Source organism: Otolemur garnettii, unplaced genomic scaffold, assembly GCF_000181295.1.
Source record: "Otolemur garnettii isolate 467f Iridium unplaced genomic scaffold, OtoGar3 scaffold00020, whole genome shotgun sequence".
In the NCBI taxonomy this organism is placed as follows: domain Eukaryota; kingdom Metazoa; phylum Chordata; class Mammalia; order Primates; family Galagidae; genus Otolemur; species Otolemur garnettii.
Window position 1 is genome coordinate 3,818,232 of NW_003852415.1, and position 19,482 is coordinate 3,837,713.

The 19,482-nt window shown below is 43.6% G+C and overlaps 1 protein-coding gene across 1 annotated transcript in view; it reads right to left on the reverse strand.

Annotated features, from left to right (window-relative positions):
- Positions 1-19,482, reverse strand: part of POMT2 (protein O-mannosyltransferase 2) — a 48,526-nt gene that overhangs the window by 7,864 nt on the left and 21,180 nt on the right. Inside the window, exons 6-14 of the mRNA XM_003786937.3 lie at positions 17,942-18,101; positions 16,202-16,308; positions 15,500-15,582; positions 13,714-13,823; positions 9,354-9,420; positions 6,068-6,137; positions 3,132-3,210; positions 815-966; positions 300-391 (exon numbers count right to left, since the gene is read on the reverse strand). Coding sequence (XP_003786985.2) covers positions 300-391; positions 815-966; positions 3,132-3,210; positions 6,068-6,137; positions 9,354-9,420; positions 13,714-13,823; positions 15,500-15,582; positions 16,202-16,308; positions 17,942-18,101 — 920 coding nt within the window. The remainder of the gene's footprint in view (positions 1-299; positions 392-814; positions 967-3,131; positions 3,211-6,067; positions 6,138-9,353; positions 9,421-13,713; positions 13,824-15,499; positions 15,583-16,201; positions 16,309-17,941; positions 18,102-19,482) is intronic.

The window sequence follows — 19,482 nt, forward strand, 5'->3', positions numbered from 1 at the left end:
GCTGTGGCATCACAGCTTACAGCAACCTCAAACTCTTAGGCTTAAGTGATTCTCTTGCCTCAGCCTTCCAAGTAGCTGTAACTATAGGCGCCTGCCACAACACCCAGCTATTTTTTTGTTGTAGATGCCATTGTTGTTTAGCTGACCCAGGCCGGGTTCGAACCCTTGCACCCTGGGTGTATGTGGCCAGCACCCTGCCCATTGAGCTATGGGCACCGCCTGAAGGTTTATTTTTCTAAGATAAGAATTTCTTATAAATGTTTCTCTTTAGAGCCAGCCCAGAAAGTGACCTCACTCACATTTGGGATTGATGTGGTCTTCTACATTCCAGATAGAGTTGAGGGTTTCTTTTAAGTATGGATTGCAAGTAACTTCCAGCTGCTCCCAGCCCCTGTGAAAAGGAGTCGCAAATGATTCTCAGAAGACCTAAAATTTGCCAAAGAGTAGCATTCTCTTCTCTTTTCAACATAGTGGCCATTATTTTTGTAATCTTACACTTTTACATTCTTCAACTATCCTAGGAGTACCCTAGCATATGGTAGGCAAATTTTAGAAAGAGACATAGGCCTAGAGAGTTATTACCATGAGCCAGATATATAATGTTCAACTATCAGAATGCAAAACTCCAGAGCTACCTTGAAGCCCTGTGCTCCATAATACATTAATGGCTTTTCTTCCTCCATCTACCACTAAAAAAAAAAAAAAAATGAGGTGAACATTGACCACTGGAAAATGAAAACTTCTGGTATACTCCTTATAAAGTGAAAGGAAAAGTACAAGTTTTGATTGGGACATCAAAACCCCAGAGACTTACCACTTGGGCAGCATTTTTCCAGATGAACCCAGGACACAACCTGTGACCAGATGGATGAAGCGAATTCGACTTCTCAGCACTTTGATCCGGTTTCCAAATTTTCTGTTTATAACTTCAATCCTCCAGAAATCATTTGAGTCCCCTGTCCCATTCTGCCACATAAATCAAGAAAAAAATACCAAAAAAGTGAGATAAATTTGGAGAAAAGGTGTCGGAATGGGAAATAGCTACCCTTTCAGATGCTACTATGTTACAAAGGTGAACGGGCAAATCAGCTTCAATATTTGACACGGGAAAGGTAAGAAGATAAGCTGGGCCTTACTGGCTCACACCTGTCATCTTAACACTTTGGGACACTGAGGTAGATGAGGACTGCTTGAAGCCAGGAATTTGAGACCAGCCTGAATAACATAGCAAAACTCCATCTCTACAAAAAAATTAAAAATTAATCAGATATGATAACTCATGCCTATAGTTCTAGCTACTTGGGAGGCTGAAGTGGGAGGATTGCTGGATCACTTGAGCCTAGGAGTTGGAGGCTGCAGTGAGCTACGATCATGCTACTGTACTCCAACTTGGGTAATAGAGTAAAACCTCACCTCTTTCAAAATAAAAAAGAAGACCACAGAAACATCCCAAATGATTGGCATTGCCCCAGCACTCACTATTACAACAAAAAAAGGAATATAATTCCTGGAACTAAAAGTCTAGTTCTTCACTTCATAGGACTAGAGTTTGCATTCTAAATAGATTATTTTTGCCTCCAAACCAAACTCAAGACCTCATCCAGTTTCAACAGAAATAGATCTAGGCCATTTGTGTCTATTATACTGGTTATCTGGATCCTCATTCATGTAAGCCAGAAGGGTCTGGCCTGGATATTACACTTTGGAAATTCACACAATTATGTCTAATTCTCCTTAGAAGATGCCCACAAGAAAGCTGAAAAGACAGGTCAGACTACTGGCTCTAGTACAATGTGAGCTGAGCAAATAGAAAGAGGGTGGGGAAATCCACCTCGAGGAACACTGAATCTTCACTGAAGCACCAATGAATAGCCTGAGAAGGCAATGTAACTGATGGTCATAAACATAGTTTTCCACTAGTAGTTTTTGTCTTTAATTACTCCCCAAAGGTCACCATAAATAGGAAACATTAACAAATTCACATTTTATATTATACTTTATTTTTGAATATGTTTATATCCGTATATCAACATGTAGAAAAATATTTTGTAAAATTTTGTAGTAAATAAAGGTATATTTAGCTGTAATTTCCCATTTTCCCTATGTATGGATGGATGGTGACTTTTAGGACACTCTACATCTCCCTGAAATAGTAAAATATAGAATCTATACAAATAATATCCCTCTGAAGAATAGAGAAGTAATCCTTAAACATAAAGCCAATGGGAATTTGGGATCTGGCAAAAGATAAACTTAGTATTCAATCTGAGGCTGTACTGCAGGTCCTTGGCTTCTATGTCCAGCCATTCTCTATTTTAAAAGAGATCCAAATAGGGTGGTGCCTGTGGCTCAGTGGATAGGGCACCAGCCCCATATACCAAGGGTGGCAGAGTTGAGCCTGGCCAGGGCCAAACTACAACAAAAAAATAGCCGGGTGTTCTGGCGGGCGCCTGTAGTCCCTGCTACTCAGGAGGCTGAGGCAAGAGAATTGCCTAAGCCCAGGAGTTGGAGGTTGCTGTGAGCTGTGATGCCATGACACTCTACCGAGGGCAATAAGGTGAGACTCTGTCTCTAAAAAAAGAGAGAGATCCAAATAGTATTCCTAGTTGACATTTATTAAGTATCAGAACATCCAGGCTTGGCACCCATAGCTTAGTGGTTAGGGCGCCAACCATATACACTGGGGCTGATGAGTCTGAACCCAGCCCAATCCTGATAACAACAATGACAACTACAGAAACAAACAAAAAAAATAGCAGGGCGTTGTGGCAACTATAATCCTAGCTACTTGGGAGGCTGAGCCAAGAGAATCTCTTAAGCCTAAGAGCTTAAGGTTGCTGTGAGCTGTAGACGCCATGGCACTCTACCGAGGGCAACATAGTGAAACTCTGTCTCAAAAAAGAAAGTATCAGAACATCCAAATGGCATGGTTATTATGCAAGGAGAAGGATGGAGACAGACTCTGTAGGCTTTTCCACAGCCAGCCTAGCTGAAAAGCTCCCAAATGTCAAGAGAGTCCCTGTGCAGCCTCTAATCCTTAGGAACATTCCAGAATTCTGGAGGGATGCTCTCCTGCCATGTGCCCCTGAGGCAAGTCCTGCAACCTGTTCACACCCCAGCTGCTCACTTACTAAGCCATAGCCAGTGACTTGATAGTGTTTCCTGGTCAGGGGGGCCTCATGATAGTGACTGTGTAAGTTCCGGGAAGTCCTAGAAGTTAGAAGAGAGAGACATCATTATCTCGATGAAAGGAGATGTGCAACATTTTTTCTTTTACCAAGGATATTCAGAGTGATCTGTGAGGATAAGAAAAATTAACATCTGATCTATCAATCCAACATATCAGGAACTTATTTCCTATTTACTCACAAGAAATATCCAGAGAATTGGAGAAGAGATTTGAGCCTAAACCAGGAGAGACAGATGGTAGGAGCACTGAGCCACATGCCAAGGAAGGGGCTAACTTTAGGTGCTGGCGGGGGAGTCCGGTAGGGGGATGACTTTCACACATTTAGTAGCTTTGAAGCACATAGCTGGCCTGACTTAAGAGGTAGGTTTGGAGAGAAGAAAATTAAAACTTATAATCTACATATGCCTAAGATAGGTAACCTCCCAGCTCCCATTTACTCTTTCTACTCCCATCACCAGTTTTTAAAAGTAGAGGTCTGTGTGGGATGAGAGGAATTTAATTTAGCTTTTATTTATTTAGCTTTTTGTAACAATGCTTACTTTCACCCATAATGAGAGATAAACATTCATTATAAAATTTTTGGAAATTTCCAAAAGTGAAATGTAATTACAAAAAATAAATTTTAACTTATTAATGATAAAATTAAATGACTTTAATGATAAAAAATGTATTATCAAAATTCAAAGTGACTAGAGAAAACCACTAATTGCTTATCTTTATATCTATATCATATATAAAAACATGCACACATATACATACATATCCTTGATTTTTTTAATCTGCACCTGATAATTCCAGTGTAGAAATTTTTGTGGGGCTGCTTTTGTTGTCTATTGTTTCTCCTTATTTTCGCACATGGTGCCCTATTTCCTTGTGTGCTCTGTTATTTTTGACTATGTATTTATTCACACTGTTGCTGAGAACCTATTTATGGGAACAGAGGACAATGTCTTTCCCAAAAGAAGACTTACATTTCCTTTTAGCCAAGCATCTAGGAGACATTAACACTATCATATTCATTTAAATTCATGGCTTGAAGATTTGGGGACCACCCATGTGAAATGAATTCAAGCTACAAAGCCACGTGAAGATCAACTAGTAGTTACAATTTCTCAGGACCTAGGGATAGTTCTCCATCTAACTTCCAACATTTTGCTTGGGATCAACACAACTTTCCTGGGTACAGATGGACAGGACAGATTTACCTTTACCCTAAAACTTTTGGGGTTGTAAATTTTGCGAAAAGATCTCTTACTATATTTATCACTTTGGGTGAGCCAAAGTGATAAATATAGTAAGCTCTTCTCTCAAAAGAGCTAAAACAAAAGATCAAAACTCAAGATTGTAGGATCAAGGCAAAAGTGGCTTCAGTGTCTCACTTATGTCTCTGGATTCCTGTTTTCATTTGGATTTTGGCCTGGTGAGTCTTTAATATTTTGTCAGCTTTTTTATGCTTTTATAAAAAGTCTCTACATTATTCTAGCATTTTTAGTTATTTTCAGTGAGAACATAAGCTAAATAAACTAGCTCACCATATTCACAGAAACAGAATCCTACATCTTTCTACAGTCAGCCACTTAAGAAGTAGCTTTGGGCAACTCAATTTTTTTCTCTTTTCCTCTAGGAAATGGCAAACTAAAAGGTACTCTCAAAGTTCAAAGCTCCCCAAAGTCAAAACAGGAGGCAAAGGCTGGCCTGCTTACTTCAACCTTCATAAAAAGGTTCTCCTATTCCAGCACAGCAGCCCTGTTGCATTTCCTAGAGCCTCTTCTGTGGGAAGTAGACAGGCAGGCTGATCTCTCTGCAGGCTCTCCAACTCAGGGTAAAGCATGAAGGCTGCCATCCCTGCGCTCCTTATCAAGAACACTGATGATGCAAGAAGCCCGGAGGCAGCCCATCCCTCCTGGAGAATGGCAGGCAGGCAGGCTGAAACCTTTGAACTCCTAATTCAGTTAGATTAGGGAAGCTGGTTTGTCTGCCCTGTGGAGATGAAACTTGTTTTCCCTTCTCCCTTTCTGAATGCTTTAGTATTGACAATTTATTATCCTATGCTCTTCCAACAGAACCTGGGGGTAGGGGAGGGTGGGTTGAGATTCTTTTTTTCCAATTTTTGAATTTGACACTTTTGGATTTTTTTTTTTTTTTTGCGATTTTTTTTTTTTTTTTGGCCAGGGCTGAGTTTGAACCTGCCAAGACCTCCAGCATATGGAGCTGACACCCTACTCCTTTGAAACACAGGTACTGCTCACCTCTGGATTTTTATTTATTTATTTATTTTTATTATTATTTTTTTTAGAGACAAGAGTCTAACTTACTAACCCTCGGTAGAGTGCCATGGTATCACAGCTCACAGCAACCTCCAAATTCTTGGGCTTAGGCGATTCTCTTGCCTCAGCCTCCCAAGTAGCTGGGACTACAGGCACCTGTCACAATGCCCAACTATTTTTTTGTTGCAGTTTGGCCAGGACTGGGTTTGACCCACCACCCTCGGTATATGGGGCCGGCACCTTACCCACTGAGCCACAGGTGCCACCAGCACAATCGGTTAGCACGTGGTACTAACATGACACCTTTGGATTTTTTCATGAATGCTTTGTTTTAAAGATCAATAAAAGGTTTCTGAGGAATTGGAGTGCTGCTACATTGCTTCAATCTGCCACTCTGTGCATGAGACAATGTATGCCTCTCCAGGCTTCTCAGACTTCATGCGTTAAGTTGGTGTGAAATCTCCTTCCTTCTGAACTGTCTCCCTTGTCGGCCCCCAGCCCAGGTTGGGGTTGTCCTGGAACCCTGACGCTCATCCAAATCTGACTTCTGTTTATTTCTTACAAGAAGTCTCTTGTAACTCTCATTCACCCAAACAGCAAATTTACTTACTCTTTGTGTTCTAGTCGAATGATGTCTCCGTGTCTGACGAACTCTACTGGGAAGGAAGGGTCTAGAGGATCTGCCAAGAAGAAACAGGCATTGATATCTGACATCCTCCACTGGGCTAGTATTAGCTGAGAGCCTACCAGTAAACACGGTATATGCCAGAGGTACCAACAGAGTGCTGTGAGACAAAAGAGGTAGGGTCCCTAATTTCCTCAGAGGATTAGGGTATCCCAGAGATAATGCTTGAAAAGACTCTTAAAGGAAGGGGAAACTTTTATCAGGTAAGCAAGTAGGGGAAAGGCACTAGAAGTGTGAAAGAACAAAACTCATTGATCGATGGCAAATGGTTTCATACTATTAGGGTGGTGGGGACAGGAAGGAGAGTGGGGACAGGAGATGAGGCTATAAACAAGTGGGGCCATAGTATCTATGCCAGGCTGGGAAATGTGGCCTCTTTCTGAAGGCACTGAAGCCTCCACTGTGGCTTAAGCTCAGAAGCTAAATAACAAGATTTTCCTTTTACTATTATTATTATTTGTTATTGTTGTTATTTGAGACAGAGTCTCAAGCTGTTGCCCTGGATAGAGTACCATGGTATCACAGCTCACAGGAACCTCCAATTCCTTGGCTCAAGCAATTCTCCTGCCTCCACCTCCCAAATAGCTGGGACTACAGGCGCCTGCCACAAAGCCCAGCTATTTTTTGGTTACAGCCATCATTGTTGTTTAGTGGGCCCAGGCTAGATTCAAACCCATCAGCTCAGGTGTATATGGCTGGTGCCTTAGCCACTTGAGCCACAGGCGCTGAGCCATTATTATTATTTTTGAGACAGAGTCTCACTTTGCCGCCCTTGGTAGAGTGCTATGGCATCATAGCTCACAGCAACCTCAAACTCTTGGGCTCAAGCGATTCTCTTGCCTCAGCCTCCCAAGTAGCTGGGACTACAGGTGCCTGCCACAATGCCCAGCTATTTTTAGAGACAAGGTCTCACTCTGGCTCAGGCTGGTCTCAAATTTGGAACTCAGGCAATCTACCTGCCTCAGCCTCCCAGAGCACCAGGATCACAGGTATGAGCCACCACACCTGGCAAGATTTTCCTTTTAATAAGAATAATAATTAATTCTAAAAATTAATTCCTTGCAAATGACCATTTGCTCAGCTCTCCTCAAAATCAAATGTTAAATCCTAAAAATTTTTCCAGTAATATCTTGTCTCTGGCAATAGACTTGCTAAGTGTGAAGTGAAGAAAATGATAAAATTGGCTCGGCGCCTGTGGCTCAGGTGGCTAAGGCGCCAGCCACATATACCTAAGGCGGTGGGTTCAAATCTAGCCTGTTTGGGCCCACCAAACAACAATGACAGCTGCAACCAAAAAATAGCTGGGCACTGTGGCGGGCACCTGTGGTCCCAGCTACCTGGGAGGCTGAGGCAGGAGACTCGCTTGAGCCCAGGAGTTGAAGGTTGCTGCAAGCTGTGATGACACAGTACTCTACCCAGGGGGACAGCTTGAGGCTCTGTCTCAAAAAAAAAAAAAAAAGAAAGAAAGAAAGAAAGAAACAAAGAAAGAAAGAAAAGAAAATGATAAAATGATGAAAGGAATTACTTCTGTTATCACTGGAAAGTCAAGACCCATCAGGATCTAGAAAGGCAATGACATGGAAGAGGAGCTGGCAATAATCACAGCAACACAGAATTGATCCTTGCAAATTTCTGTCCCAAAGATTGAGACACTAACACACTATAAACAGATTAAGGTCAGGAAGGATAAATTTTCCAGTGCAAATCACCGGCTCTCAAGAGAATTAGGGAACACAACTGCAGAGATATCCCTTCCTATGCTGCCTTTGAAAAGATTAATTAGTAAGATGACAAGTCAAGTAAGTCAATAAGGAAGTTTTATAACATATGGATCTAGGAGAGGGGAATTTATAACCATCACAAACACAATACCTTAGTCTATAAAATTTTCATGAAACCTTTAGTCACTTAGGTGAAATGCAACCTTCTTAATTCAGAAGACACAAGAGAATAACAAACTGAGGACACTCAAAGATTTGGTTCTTAGAAATAAAGCTTCTCTTCCCTCATAACTCTTCAATGTGATAAACACTTATGTTTGGCCTGTTGGACTGAAACACAATCAATACAAGTATTTAAAGGTGTGAAAACAGATTCTACCCAATGGTATCTAATATATACTACTGAACACAAGATGCAAAGACAGTGTTTATTTGTTTGTTTGTTTTTGAGACAGAGCCTCAAGCTGTCCCCCTGGGTAGAGTGCCATGGCATCACAGCTCACAGCAACCTCCAACTCCTGGGCTCAAGCGAGTCTCCTGCCTCTGCCTCCCAAGTAGCTGGGACCACAGGCGCCCGCCACAACGCCCAGCTATTTTTTAGTTGCAGCTATCATTGTTGTTTGGCAGGCCCAGGCTAGATTTGAACCCGCCACCTTAGGTGTATGTGGCTAGTGCCTTATACAGTGTTGATACATTTCCAAACGTATACAAAGCCCAAAGACAGTGTTTGTATACATTTCTAGCCTGAAAATGGTGATAAAAGGAAATAAAATAAAGATGAATTTAGATAAGCAGCAACCTAGTTTTCCACAAAGGCTCAGGAATAGCTGAGTTAGGGCAGACTATAAACCACGTGGCATTTGCTGGGGGAGTTACAAAGAATACCCATGACATAGGCCCAGAGGGTAAGGGGAAGATGCCCTCTGTTCTTCTAGCTGCAGCAGAAAGCACAGCCTGCAAGCAGCAAGCTGTCTGACCAAACACAGGAAGATCTGGATCTAGCTCATGCCCTTGTCACAAAGCCCCCGAAGCCAGATAGGTGTGCTGCACAGCTACTTTGCCCAAGCCAGTCAGGAGTAGATCAGCAGACTTCGATTAATGCCCCAGGTACCAGCCTACACAAAGTCCAGTCTCAGGGCAGGCAGGCCCTCAGCTCTCCACCTGACTGAATCAGTGCAAGGATGAGCTTGGCGTGCTATACCTTAGAAATGAGAGCAGCTGCCAGGGGCCCTCAGTTAGAGCTACTCACCAGCCCCTGGTGGCACATTCAGGTAACTGCTTCCCGATTAAGTCTGAGCCTTGGCCCTGCTGTCTTCAAAATGACAGCTCTAAGAGTGATATCTTCTCTGTTCTGTTCACTGCTTATCCCCATGCCTATAATAGTGTTTAGAACACAGTAGGTGCTCAACAAACAATTGTTGAAAGGATAATTGAGATCATAAAGATGTTGTCAGAGATGCTCAGAATCTATCAGTTCCTGACCATATTACCTGAGTTTGTATTGTGTTTCTTGATAATCCACAGGTTGTTGTAGTCCTTGTGCAAATACGTGGTGACCTGGGTGGGAGTGAAGGGGATAGGGGCAGAGGAGAGAGAGGAGGGAGGGAGAATAGCATCACTATGAGCACAGCTGATCAAGAACAATCAACAGCAAATCAACACAGCTTAAGCCTCTTTCAATGTCCTCAGCCTTTGCGCCTGGTGAATGGTTCATGCCTATAATTCTAGCACTTTGGGAAGGTTGCTTGAAGCCAGGAGTTCAAGATCAAAATTCCTAGCCCCTGAGAGGCCATGTTCCCCAACAGGGTTCAGAAGTAGCAACAATGAGTCAGAGTCTTTTCCTTCCTTCTGCATTTAGAGGCCTTGTCCCACAATGGCTTTTGTGAGTTTTTTTTTTAATTTTTTACAGTTTTTGGCCGGGGCTGGGTTTGAACCCACTATCTCCAGTATATGGGGCAGGCGCCCTACTCCTTGAACCACAGGCGCCACCCGAGTTTTATTATTATTATTTTTTTTTTTGTATCTTTCTACATCTCCTCCTTAAAGGTCCTACCTTTTAGAAGAAGGAACCATGTTACCTTGTCTTAATAGTCTCTAACACACAAAGAAGATTTAGTGGATTTTAAAAAGTAATTAAGATCATGCCTCAAATTTTATACATAAAAAATTCATGCTATGAAACTAAAAACCTTCATAAATACCCTGTCCTAGGGCTTCCCATGGCCATTTTGTACACACTGATTTAAAAAAAATTGTATGTGTGTTCATTTGCACACATCTGTAATGCCACATGCAATTAATTTAACAGCAAAAATCTGGAAAGAGCATGAATGTTTAGTAATAGAGAAATAGCATGACAGTATGTTCACTACTGTGGAATATTATATAGAATATTATATAGCCACAAAAAAATCTCAGAGTGTTTTTTAGCAATGTGTGAAAAGTCTCATGAAATGCTGAGGCTGCAAACAGCTACTTATTTGGGGGCCCTGTTCTAAGCAATGGGCAAGTATTACTTAATCATTATTACAGCTCTATGCCGTAGGTACTAGGATAATCCCCACATTACCGATAAGAAAACTGAAGTTAAATAATTTGTTCAAGGTCACACAGCTTATGAGTTAGGGAAACAGGATTCAAACCAGGGCAGCTAACTTTAATGTCTCCAGGATAGAGACTATACACACAATTATGACAGTTATGTTAACAAAGAAACACCTGGAAACAATGGAAAGTTTGCGAGTTTTTATAACCCCAACTGGACAAAATGTGACCAATTTACAGTCATGTGCCATATAAAGACATTTCAGTCAAGGACAGACCACACACAAGGGTGGTCCCATATGATTATAACACGGTATTTTTACTATACCTAGTCCATGTTGAGGTACATTTAGATAATATAAACACTTGTCACTGAGTTCCAACTATTCAGTACAGTCACATGCTGTACAGGTCTGTAGCCTAGTAGCATTAAGCTCTACCTATGGCCTAGGTGTGTAGGAGGCTGTGCCATCTAGGTTTGTGTAAGTGCCCTCTGTGACCTCACACAACAACAGTGCCTAACAGGCATTTCTTACAATGTATCCCTGAACTAAGCGCCTCAAAACTGTACTGACAGAGACTTGTAATTAGCATTTAGGGAAATAATTCTTTTGAGTGTGTCACGGCTGCTTCATTTGAGCATCTTCTGCTTTGTTTCTCAAAAAAAAAAAAAAGTAGGGATGATGGTATTAAGAATATACAAGAAGCTAAAAGTTCTGGTGGTCATAGAGAAATTTTTAAAAGTCCACACTCATGAAAAAGCTAGATAGAGCCCACCCAAGTTGGATTGGCTTGGGATATTTTGGTTTTGCGGTACTCATGCATAAACTCTGTATGAATGAGTGGTGGGGGGTGGTTTGTGTTTGCTTTACAAAAGCATTATTATTAAAATTCCTACAAGAAAAATTATCATCAGTATAGTCAGTGGCCCCTTTTTCCCTTGAAATATTTGCTTTTATACTGGGGTTTTCTATAATATGAGCCTTCCTAGGAACACGGGTATCCTGTAATAGAATATTGCATGTCAAAATATTTGGATAAACTCTGATCCTCTGGGATTACATGTAGCTGTCATTTGCTTTTTATCTCTTTTCCATGTTTTTCAATTTTATTTTATAAATGTTATGCTTTAAACATATCTTAAAATCAAGACCAAGACACGTTAACAAGAAATTAAACTGCAGGGCAGGGAAGGCCACAAAAGATTATTTAATCCAATCCTCTCAATTTACAGATGCGGAAACAGGATGAGAAAGGCTAAGTGAGTCAGTCAATGACAAGGCCAGACACTTTTGTCCCTTCGCCCAATGCACTCACTTTATAACACTGCCACAGCTTCACACCTCCTCACCTGGACCCCAAGTGTTTACCATTAGCTTAGTAGGGTCTTTGAGAACTTGGCCTTTCTCTCCCTTTGCACAGTGTAGATGTTCCTGGTCACCACGTTATGGTTGCATTATCTTCTACATGATAATTGCAGCAATTTATCACCACAGAACGGCCTGCTGTTTCTGCCCTGGCTGTACATTAGAATCAGCTGGAGAGCTTACAAAAACGCACAATGCATGGGCCTCACCCTAGGTCAATTAAATCAGAGTCTCTGCAGTGAAGCCCAGGCATCAGAATTTTTAAAACCTCTCCAGTTGATTCTAAAGTGCAGCCAGGGCTAAAACCACAGGACAAGAGATGAGGGGAGAATCAAGGGTGAGAAACTGATACTAAAACCCAACAACCTGGGTCAACTTTCTAGCAACTAAAAAGGAAATAATAAACAGAAAGCACTTTGAGAAGCACACTTTTTGCAAAGTAAAAAGTAAGTGTGCCATTAGGTTGTTCTGTAAGAAAAGAAACTTCCTTTCCAAGCTTCTCCACACTTTCCACTCACTCCTTAAGTGGCTGCAGCTGGGACCCTCCCGATCCACTGAAACTATCCTCATCAGAGTTACAGCCTGCTTTGCCATCCAAAGGGCTCTCCCAGGCCTCAGCTTCTCTGAGTCTCTGCAGCACCTGTCCTGCTGACCATCTCCTCCTTCCACAGACTTTCTTTCCTTATATTCTCCCCCCTACTTCCCTTCTAACCTCCCCAGTTACTCCTCCCTTCTGAGCCTCCTCTGCTGGCTTTCACACTGCCTGAAATGCTTGTGCTCCCCAGGACTCCTTCACAGGCCCTCCTTCCTCTGGAAAAGGCCACCCATGCAACTGTGTGCTGACACCCACACGCGGCACACTTAGAGACAAGCCCCACACCCAAAATACATAAGGAAAACACTCCCCACCCATCAACAAAGCTCTTCTTCCTCCCGTTTCTGTTTATGGTGAAACAGCATAACCACACATACACGTCCTCCAAACTACAGACCTGGGCGCAGCTCTTTCCTGGCGTCCTTCAGTTCCTGGCCCTGATATTATACCTGTGAAGTGTTTGCTAAATCAGTTCCCACCTTTATCTCCATGGTTTTTGCCTCCATTCACCATCCTTTGTAATAATTATTGCCTCCTAACTGGTCCCTTCCAATCTAACACATTCTCATTGTAGTTATCATTCTGAACTAGAGATCAAATCACCTCTCATCATTCTTTATTTTCATTGACTCCCTAATGTCTGTGAAACAAAGTCAAATCTACTGTAACATGGGGGCCACTCCCGAGTCTGTCCCCACAACCTCTCCAACATTCATCAGCACCTCCCTCTCAGGCACCACCCACGACAGCCACACCTAACACTCCTTAACAAGGAAACAGTGTCATTCACTTATTCAGATGATACGTGGCTAACCCTTGTGTGTCAACTTTTATATATTACTTCATTTAACCCTCAGAGAAACCCTATGATGGAGAGAGGTAATATTCATTTCCCCAATTTAAAGATGAGGACTCTGAAACATAAGAAGATTAAGTTGTCCAGAATTGCACTCTATATGAAACCAGGATTCACACCCAAATAATCTGGTTTGGATTCTGGGCCTGTGTTCATAACCACCACACTTTACTTATCACCTAATCTGCACCAGGCACTGTGTGAGGCACTTAGCCTGCCAGGAGCAGCGATCATGTAGCAAAGGGACAGGAGAAAGTAAGCGCTCACAGTTCAGTGTGAAAACAGCACACAGGCGTGCAGAGGGTGCCGAGAAAGCTTCTCCTCAGAGGGGCACCTGATCCAGTACCAGGAAGGGGCGGGTCACAGCTGTCAGAGAATAACATCTAAGCTGAAGCCTAAAGAGGCCAAGGTTAGCCAGAGGGAAGAAAGAAAGCGAACGGCAACAGCTCCGTGGTACTGCATGAGGCATGCACAAAAGGCTCACTGACCTGCTGCTGGCGGGCGCCGATGCCCTCGGGGTAGAGGTGTCTGTGGGAGTGCAGGTAGCCGATGGCCATCCGCAGGTTCTTCACAGTGATCACAGAGCCGTAGGCCAGGTCTGGGAGGAAAGGGGACAGCAGAGAGTGAGCAGCACAGTATGCAAGAGGCTGCCCTTGCCTGGGAAAGGCCTCTGAAGCTACAAGACTCACAACCCTCTAAGAGACTCCACTGGGTCCAGGCCTGCCTACACCAGGAGGACAGCGGCCTTCTCACTCCAATGGAGCCAACTCAAGAGCAAGTTCACTGCAGGGTCCTGCTTGCAGACCACCCCCTTCATCCCCGTGCCCTGCCTCCTGAGGACTTTGGATGAAGCTGAATGTTAACACTGTCATCAAAGCCCTACTTGTAACACCAAAAGATTAAAAGCGACTTGTCCTTCAGTCAAGGTCTATATGTGTATTCAATGGAATAAAGAAGAAAGAAGCATGTTATGTCTTTGTCTGGAATGTTCTCCAAGATAGAACATTGTGACAGACTGTTTTTTCACTCTATATCCTTTTGTGTCTTTTGAATCTAGTGTCATATGAAATAACTGTTCAGTTGTGTTTGGGACATTTGGGTTTTTACTCTGAATTTTAAAAAAGCTCCACAGAGTAAACCACTTCCCAAGAGCATCCCCTCCTTCTCAGGAGGCCCTGGGTTACAGAGAAGCCTCTTTTCCCGTTACTGTTCCTTTGCTCAATCCCCTGTGATCCGGCGGCCCTACCATTCACCACTGCGCTGACTCAGCTCCCTCTCTCCACCAGTGATGGCCTCCTATTTTGCCTGGTTCGTTCAACCAACAGAATGTATCAATTACACGGTGGACCCAAAGGTGGGGCAGTGGGCCCCAGAGCAGCCATGTCTACAAAGACGGCTTCACATGCTGACTAGTCTGAGACAATGGGCAAGTGCTCCACAAAGTTGTGACGATGTGCGACATGGTAGGAGCCCAGAACAAGGTGGATGAATTCTCCCCCAGGGAATAAAAGAGGAAGATGTGATGCTGAGCTTGGCCTTGCTCAGTTTTCCTAAGTTGTCAGGCAAACAAATAAACTTATCTTAAGTTTAAACTTAACAGATAAACAAACTTATCTTCCAGGGCTTTTCTATATATAACCTGTGCCTTGAACTTTGCCCTGTCTTCAGCTTAGATCTTGTCATCCTTGCCCCTGGTATGCCCTCTCCTCCCCTACCTGTTGAAATCCACCTGTCTTTCCAATGCCCAGGTCTAATGGGACCCACTCATGTACCACCTCTGATCCCCTCCAAATGCCCAGTGGCAGTGATTTCTCACGCCCCTCACTCCCCAGAGCTGTGTCCCCTCTCTATGTACTTCACACATTTGGTCATATTGTGTGAAAATTCTGTATTCTGTATTCTCTATTTCTGGAGAGTGAACACTTGCTCAGTTATTATCTGTGAATAAGCAAATGGACATGAGTCTCAATTCTGTGGTGGAAACTAACAATTGGCTTTGAAAGGCCTTGTTCTGTAACCAGATTCTCTCTGACTGGCCTTCCCACAGCCACAAATGAGACGTTCTCCCTTAGGGCCAAAGAGCTCACTGCTCAGGATGGCTTCCTCTGCACTGTCCCAATGCACACTCTTGTGTATTCTTGCTAGATCTAGCTGGCTCTTTCTCCTACTTCACTATCTACAGGCTAAAGTAAGCTATCATACTTGTCTTTTCCAATTCAATTCCCAGAACCCCCCTCTTCCCTTCTACCTTTGTAAGGGCCCAGAGAAACTCACGTTCGGGGATAGAAGCATTGTGAAGGTTGTTCCCTGAAAGCCGAGACTGGAAGGCAGAGCTGAAGAAACCATCGCCAGGACCACTATGGGGAAAGAGGGAGCAGAAGAGAGTCAAGTTAATGGAGTGGAAAAGTGATTTCCCAGGAGCCCTGGGAGTATGAAGGGAGTAGAATTAGAGTGGCAGTATGGCATCAGGGGACAGACATGCGTGATAGAGTCAGAGGAACTGGGGCCAAATCTCAGCCTCTTACTAGCTGGATGACCTTGGGCAAGATATCTAACCTTGTTTAGCCTTAGTTACTCACTTATAAAATGGAGATTTAACAAAAAGCAAAGGAACTCACAAATAGCTCCTGACACGTAGTAGCTAACATGAGAGCTGTGGCTGCTGACGGCATAGTTATTATCATCCCCACTCCCACTGCCCACCCTACTGTTGCCCATCCCTGCTTAGTTCAGGGAACTCTGTTTGGGGATAAGCGCTATTAGCTTTGGCTATTAGGAAACTCTCCTCTTCCTTCAGGTCAGGGCGCTGGCTTTTCTGAGCCCTTGGGATACCCAAAGGATAGAACACAGGGGTCAAGATGATAGGCCCCCTTCCTATCATCCTAACTGCAGACCTAGGAAATCACAGGGCCCATCCACTGGCTTAGGAGCAAAAGGAAGACCAGAAGTGAGATTCTGGAAAAGCTCTGGCTGTACCTTTTATTCAGCACCAAGAAGTGAACGGCAAAAGTGGCCATGTAGAGAGACAGGGGCAGCACTATGAGGCAAAGGACTCGCGCAGTCAGGTGTTTTCCCACTGTCACCTGCAAACAGAGGCCAGTGTGAGGAGCTAGGCATATGGGGCCTCGCTAAGCCTTATACCTTATATGTACACTATAGACGTCTAAGTCATAATCATAAAAAATGACCAGCAGGAGAGAACATGTAGAAACTATAAGTCTTTCCACAATACCTACCACCCAAGCACTGCAGGGATGAACCCAGGCCAGCCCGGTGCTGCCTCTCCAGGCCCTGCATCCAAGACCACAGATAAGGCATCACACCTACATCGGCAATGTCACTGCTCACGGTTCTCTCCATGTTCTAGTCACTGACCTCCTTGCACTTGCTCTTTCCCAATGTGCTGTGCCATCACACGGCTAACTGTGGGAGGCCCCAGTTTCCTCCCACAGGTCTTCCTGGATCACCAAAGATTGGCTGAGTGTCCTCTGTTCTCAGAGCATTTGCTGGCTGGACTAAAACTATTTACTTATGTCTCTCTCTCTCCCCCTTGACTCTGGGGGGACAGGAATCATGTTTTACTCATCGTATATTCCCAACATCTAATGTTTAGTGAATGGTCTCTATGTATTTTCTGAAAAGATAAATAAACTTGTTGGGAGAGTCAGCCTAACCTAAGAATGAGCCTACAGGCCAGTGCCTATAGCTCAATGGTTAAAGCACCGCCCCGTGCACTGAGGGATGTGGGTTCGAACCCAGTCCTGGCCTGCTAAACAAAAACAAAACAAAACAAACAAAACCAGTCCTACTTAGGCTGGGCGTGTTGGCTCCTGCCTGGAATCCTAGCACTCTGAGAGGCCAAGGCAGGTGGATTGCTTGAGTTCATGAGTTCGAGACCAGCCTGAGCAAAAGGGAGACCCTTGTCTCTACTAAAAAAATAGAAAAACTGAGGCAAGAAGATCACTTGAGCCTGAGTTAGAGGTTGCTGTGAGCTATGACACCACAGCACTCTACACAGGGTGACAACTTGAGACTTTGTCTCAAAAAACAAAAAAAGAATGAACCCTACAGCTACCTCTCACTACCTGTTATGACCTGGGGAAAGTTATGACCTCCCCAGGTCTCAAAATCCTCATTTATAAAATCAGGGTGATAACTATCCACCTCACAGGACCGCTATAAAAGGTAAATGAAATAATGAAAGTAAAGCATTTTACACAGTGCCTGGTACAGAATCAGCCCTTAAAAAATAATAATATTATAATAAACCCTAAAGGCCCTTACTGCCTTCCAAATATGGAGAAAATAAATTCTGGAAAAGAAAAGAAAATTCTGAGTTCAGAAAGTCATCCCATCCATTTTACCTAAGGTCCCATATAGCCAGTGTCTGCCACACAGTTGGCACGTGCCCTGCTAGAGAGAATCTCCGGGCTGCTTAGTTTGTAGCATTTAAACAATATTATAGAAATAAAGGCCAAAAGAGAATTCCAAAGATTCCAAGGATGTTAGTCCATCCTCTCCCTTTATACCTCTCCAGCTTCTCAGGCTGGCCCACTACCTGATGTCCTGCTGCCTGCAGAGGGAAACTGTGTCCAGCCCACCCAAGGCCCAGAGCATAGCCACTCCACCACCCACAGCAGAGGGAGGGAAAGGCCACTGGCTCCTGCCAAGCAGCCTTGGAAGCAAAAGCATTTCTACAATTATTCGGGTTCTCACCAGTGAAAGACTGAGGTCTCCAAGCAGGTGCCAAAGGTCTGAAATGGTGTTCAACCCCACTTGCAGGATAATAAAGAGGCCAACAAACTTAACCCCTAAAGCACCAGCAAGACTGATGCCAGTCAGGCTGAGCCAGAACCACCAGGGAGCAGAGAAGGGCCTGAAAAGCAGAAAGACACAAAGTTCAGTTTGGTAGCTGAAACCAAACTCAAAAGCAGCAGCAGCACTGGGATAGGGTAGAGGTTCTCTGACTCTGAGAGGCTATGCTGTGCCATCTGTCTGGGAGGTTCCTGGCCCCAAGAGGCCGTAGCCTGCCTCTAAGAAGGATGAGGTCTATGAAACCCCTGTAAAGGCAGGCAGACCACAGTGTAAGAGTAGCTTATTTTGCTATGGAGAGGGTCCTGGCTAAGTATAGGGTTTGAGTTAAAGGAGGCTCATTCTTCACTAGTGACCATACAAGGAGGAGTAAAAGGAAAATCCAGAGAAGCCTGTTGGATCCAGTCTCTCTGTCACCTCTGGACCTGTCAAAGGCAGCATTTACTGAGTGCTTACTATGTGTCAGGTACCATTCCATATGCTGTACACATATTAACTCTCCTAACCTTCACTGCAACCCTATGAGATAGGTCCTATAATTATCCTCTTTCTACACACAAGGAAATTAAGGTACAGAAAAGTTAAGTAACTAGCTGGCAAGTAGTGGAGCATAGTTCTAACCCAGACGGTCAGATCCAAAGTTAGTGCTGCTAAACGTTTTGCTACACTTAGCAGCACCTAGTACACTGCACTGCAGTTTTCTGATTACCTGGCTGACTCCTCTGCCAGAGTGAATTCCTTAATAGCCAAGACCTACGTACTTCTGTACCTCCAGCTCCTAGCATAGTACCTGGTACACAGTATGTATTCAAGAAATGATAGATGAAAGTGAATGTGAGAAGCAGAAGATAACCCAGAGTGAGCTGCCAGTCACTGATCAGCTTTGATTAGCATAATATACCTTAATGAGCTTGGTCATGGGTAAACCCAAGTTGACTTCTGGAAAATCCCAGGAGGGGCCAACTTTTTTGGTTTGTCTTATAGAATGATGAATTCTACTCTCAGAAGCAGAAAGATAATATGGAAAGACTATTCTAGAAATAGACCAGACCCTCTAGGATCAGCTTTAGAACTGACCAGGGCCTGAAGGGATCCTCTGGACTGGTATAGACCATTAAAACCAATCCATTAGGTCAGGACTGGATACAACCACTGAGGGCAAAGGAGAAAAATAGGGCCCAGGCACCAGAGTACTCATCTACCCCAACACCCTCCCCTCCAGGTCAGAGAATATGAAGGGTAAACATGTCTGGGATCTCCTAACCAGCACTGGTGCCCAGGGGAAGCTTATAAAAGGTGGGTGGGGACCAACATTAGGACCCCTCCATAACACCTATAAACCCCTACCCAAATTTACCCCATTAAACATAGTATGTAATCATACTCTTGAAAAAGACAACTGACATTTTCTCAGTCTTATGTATGACAAATAAAAAAGCATCTAT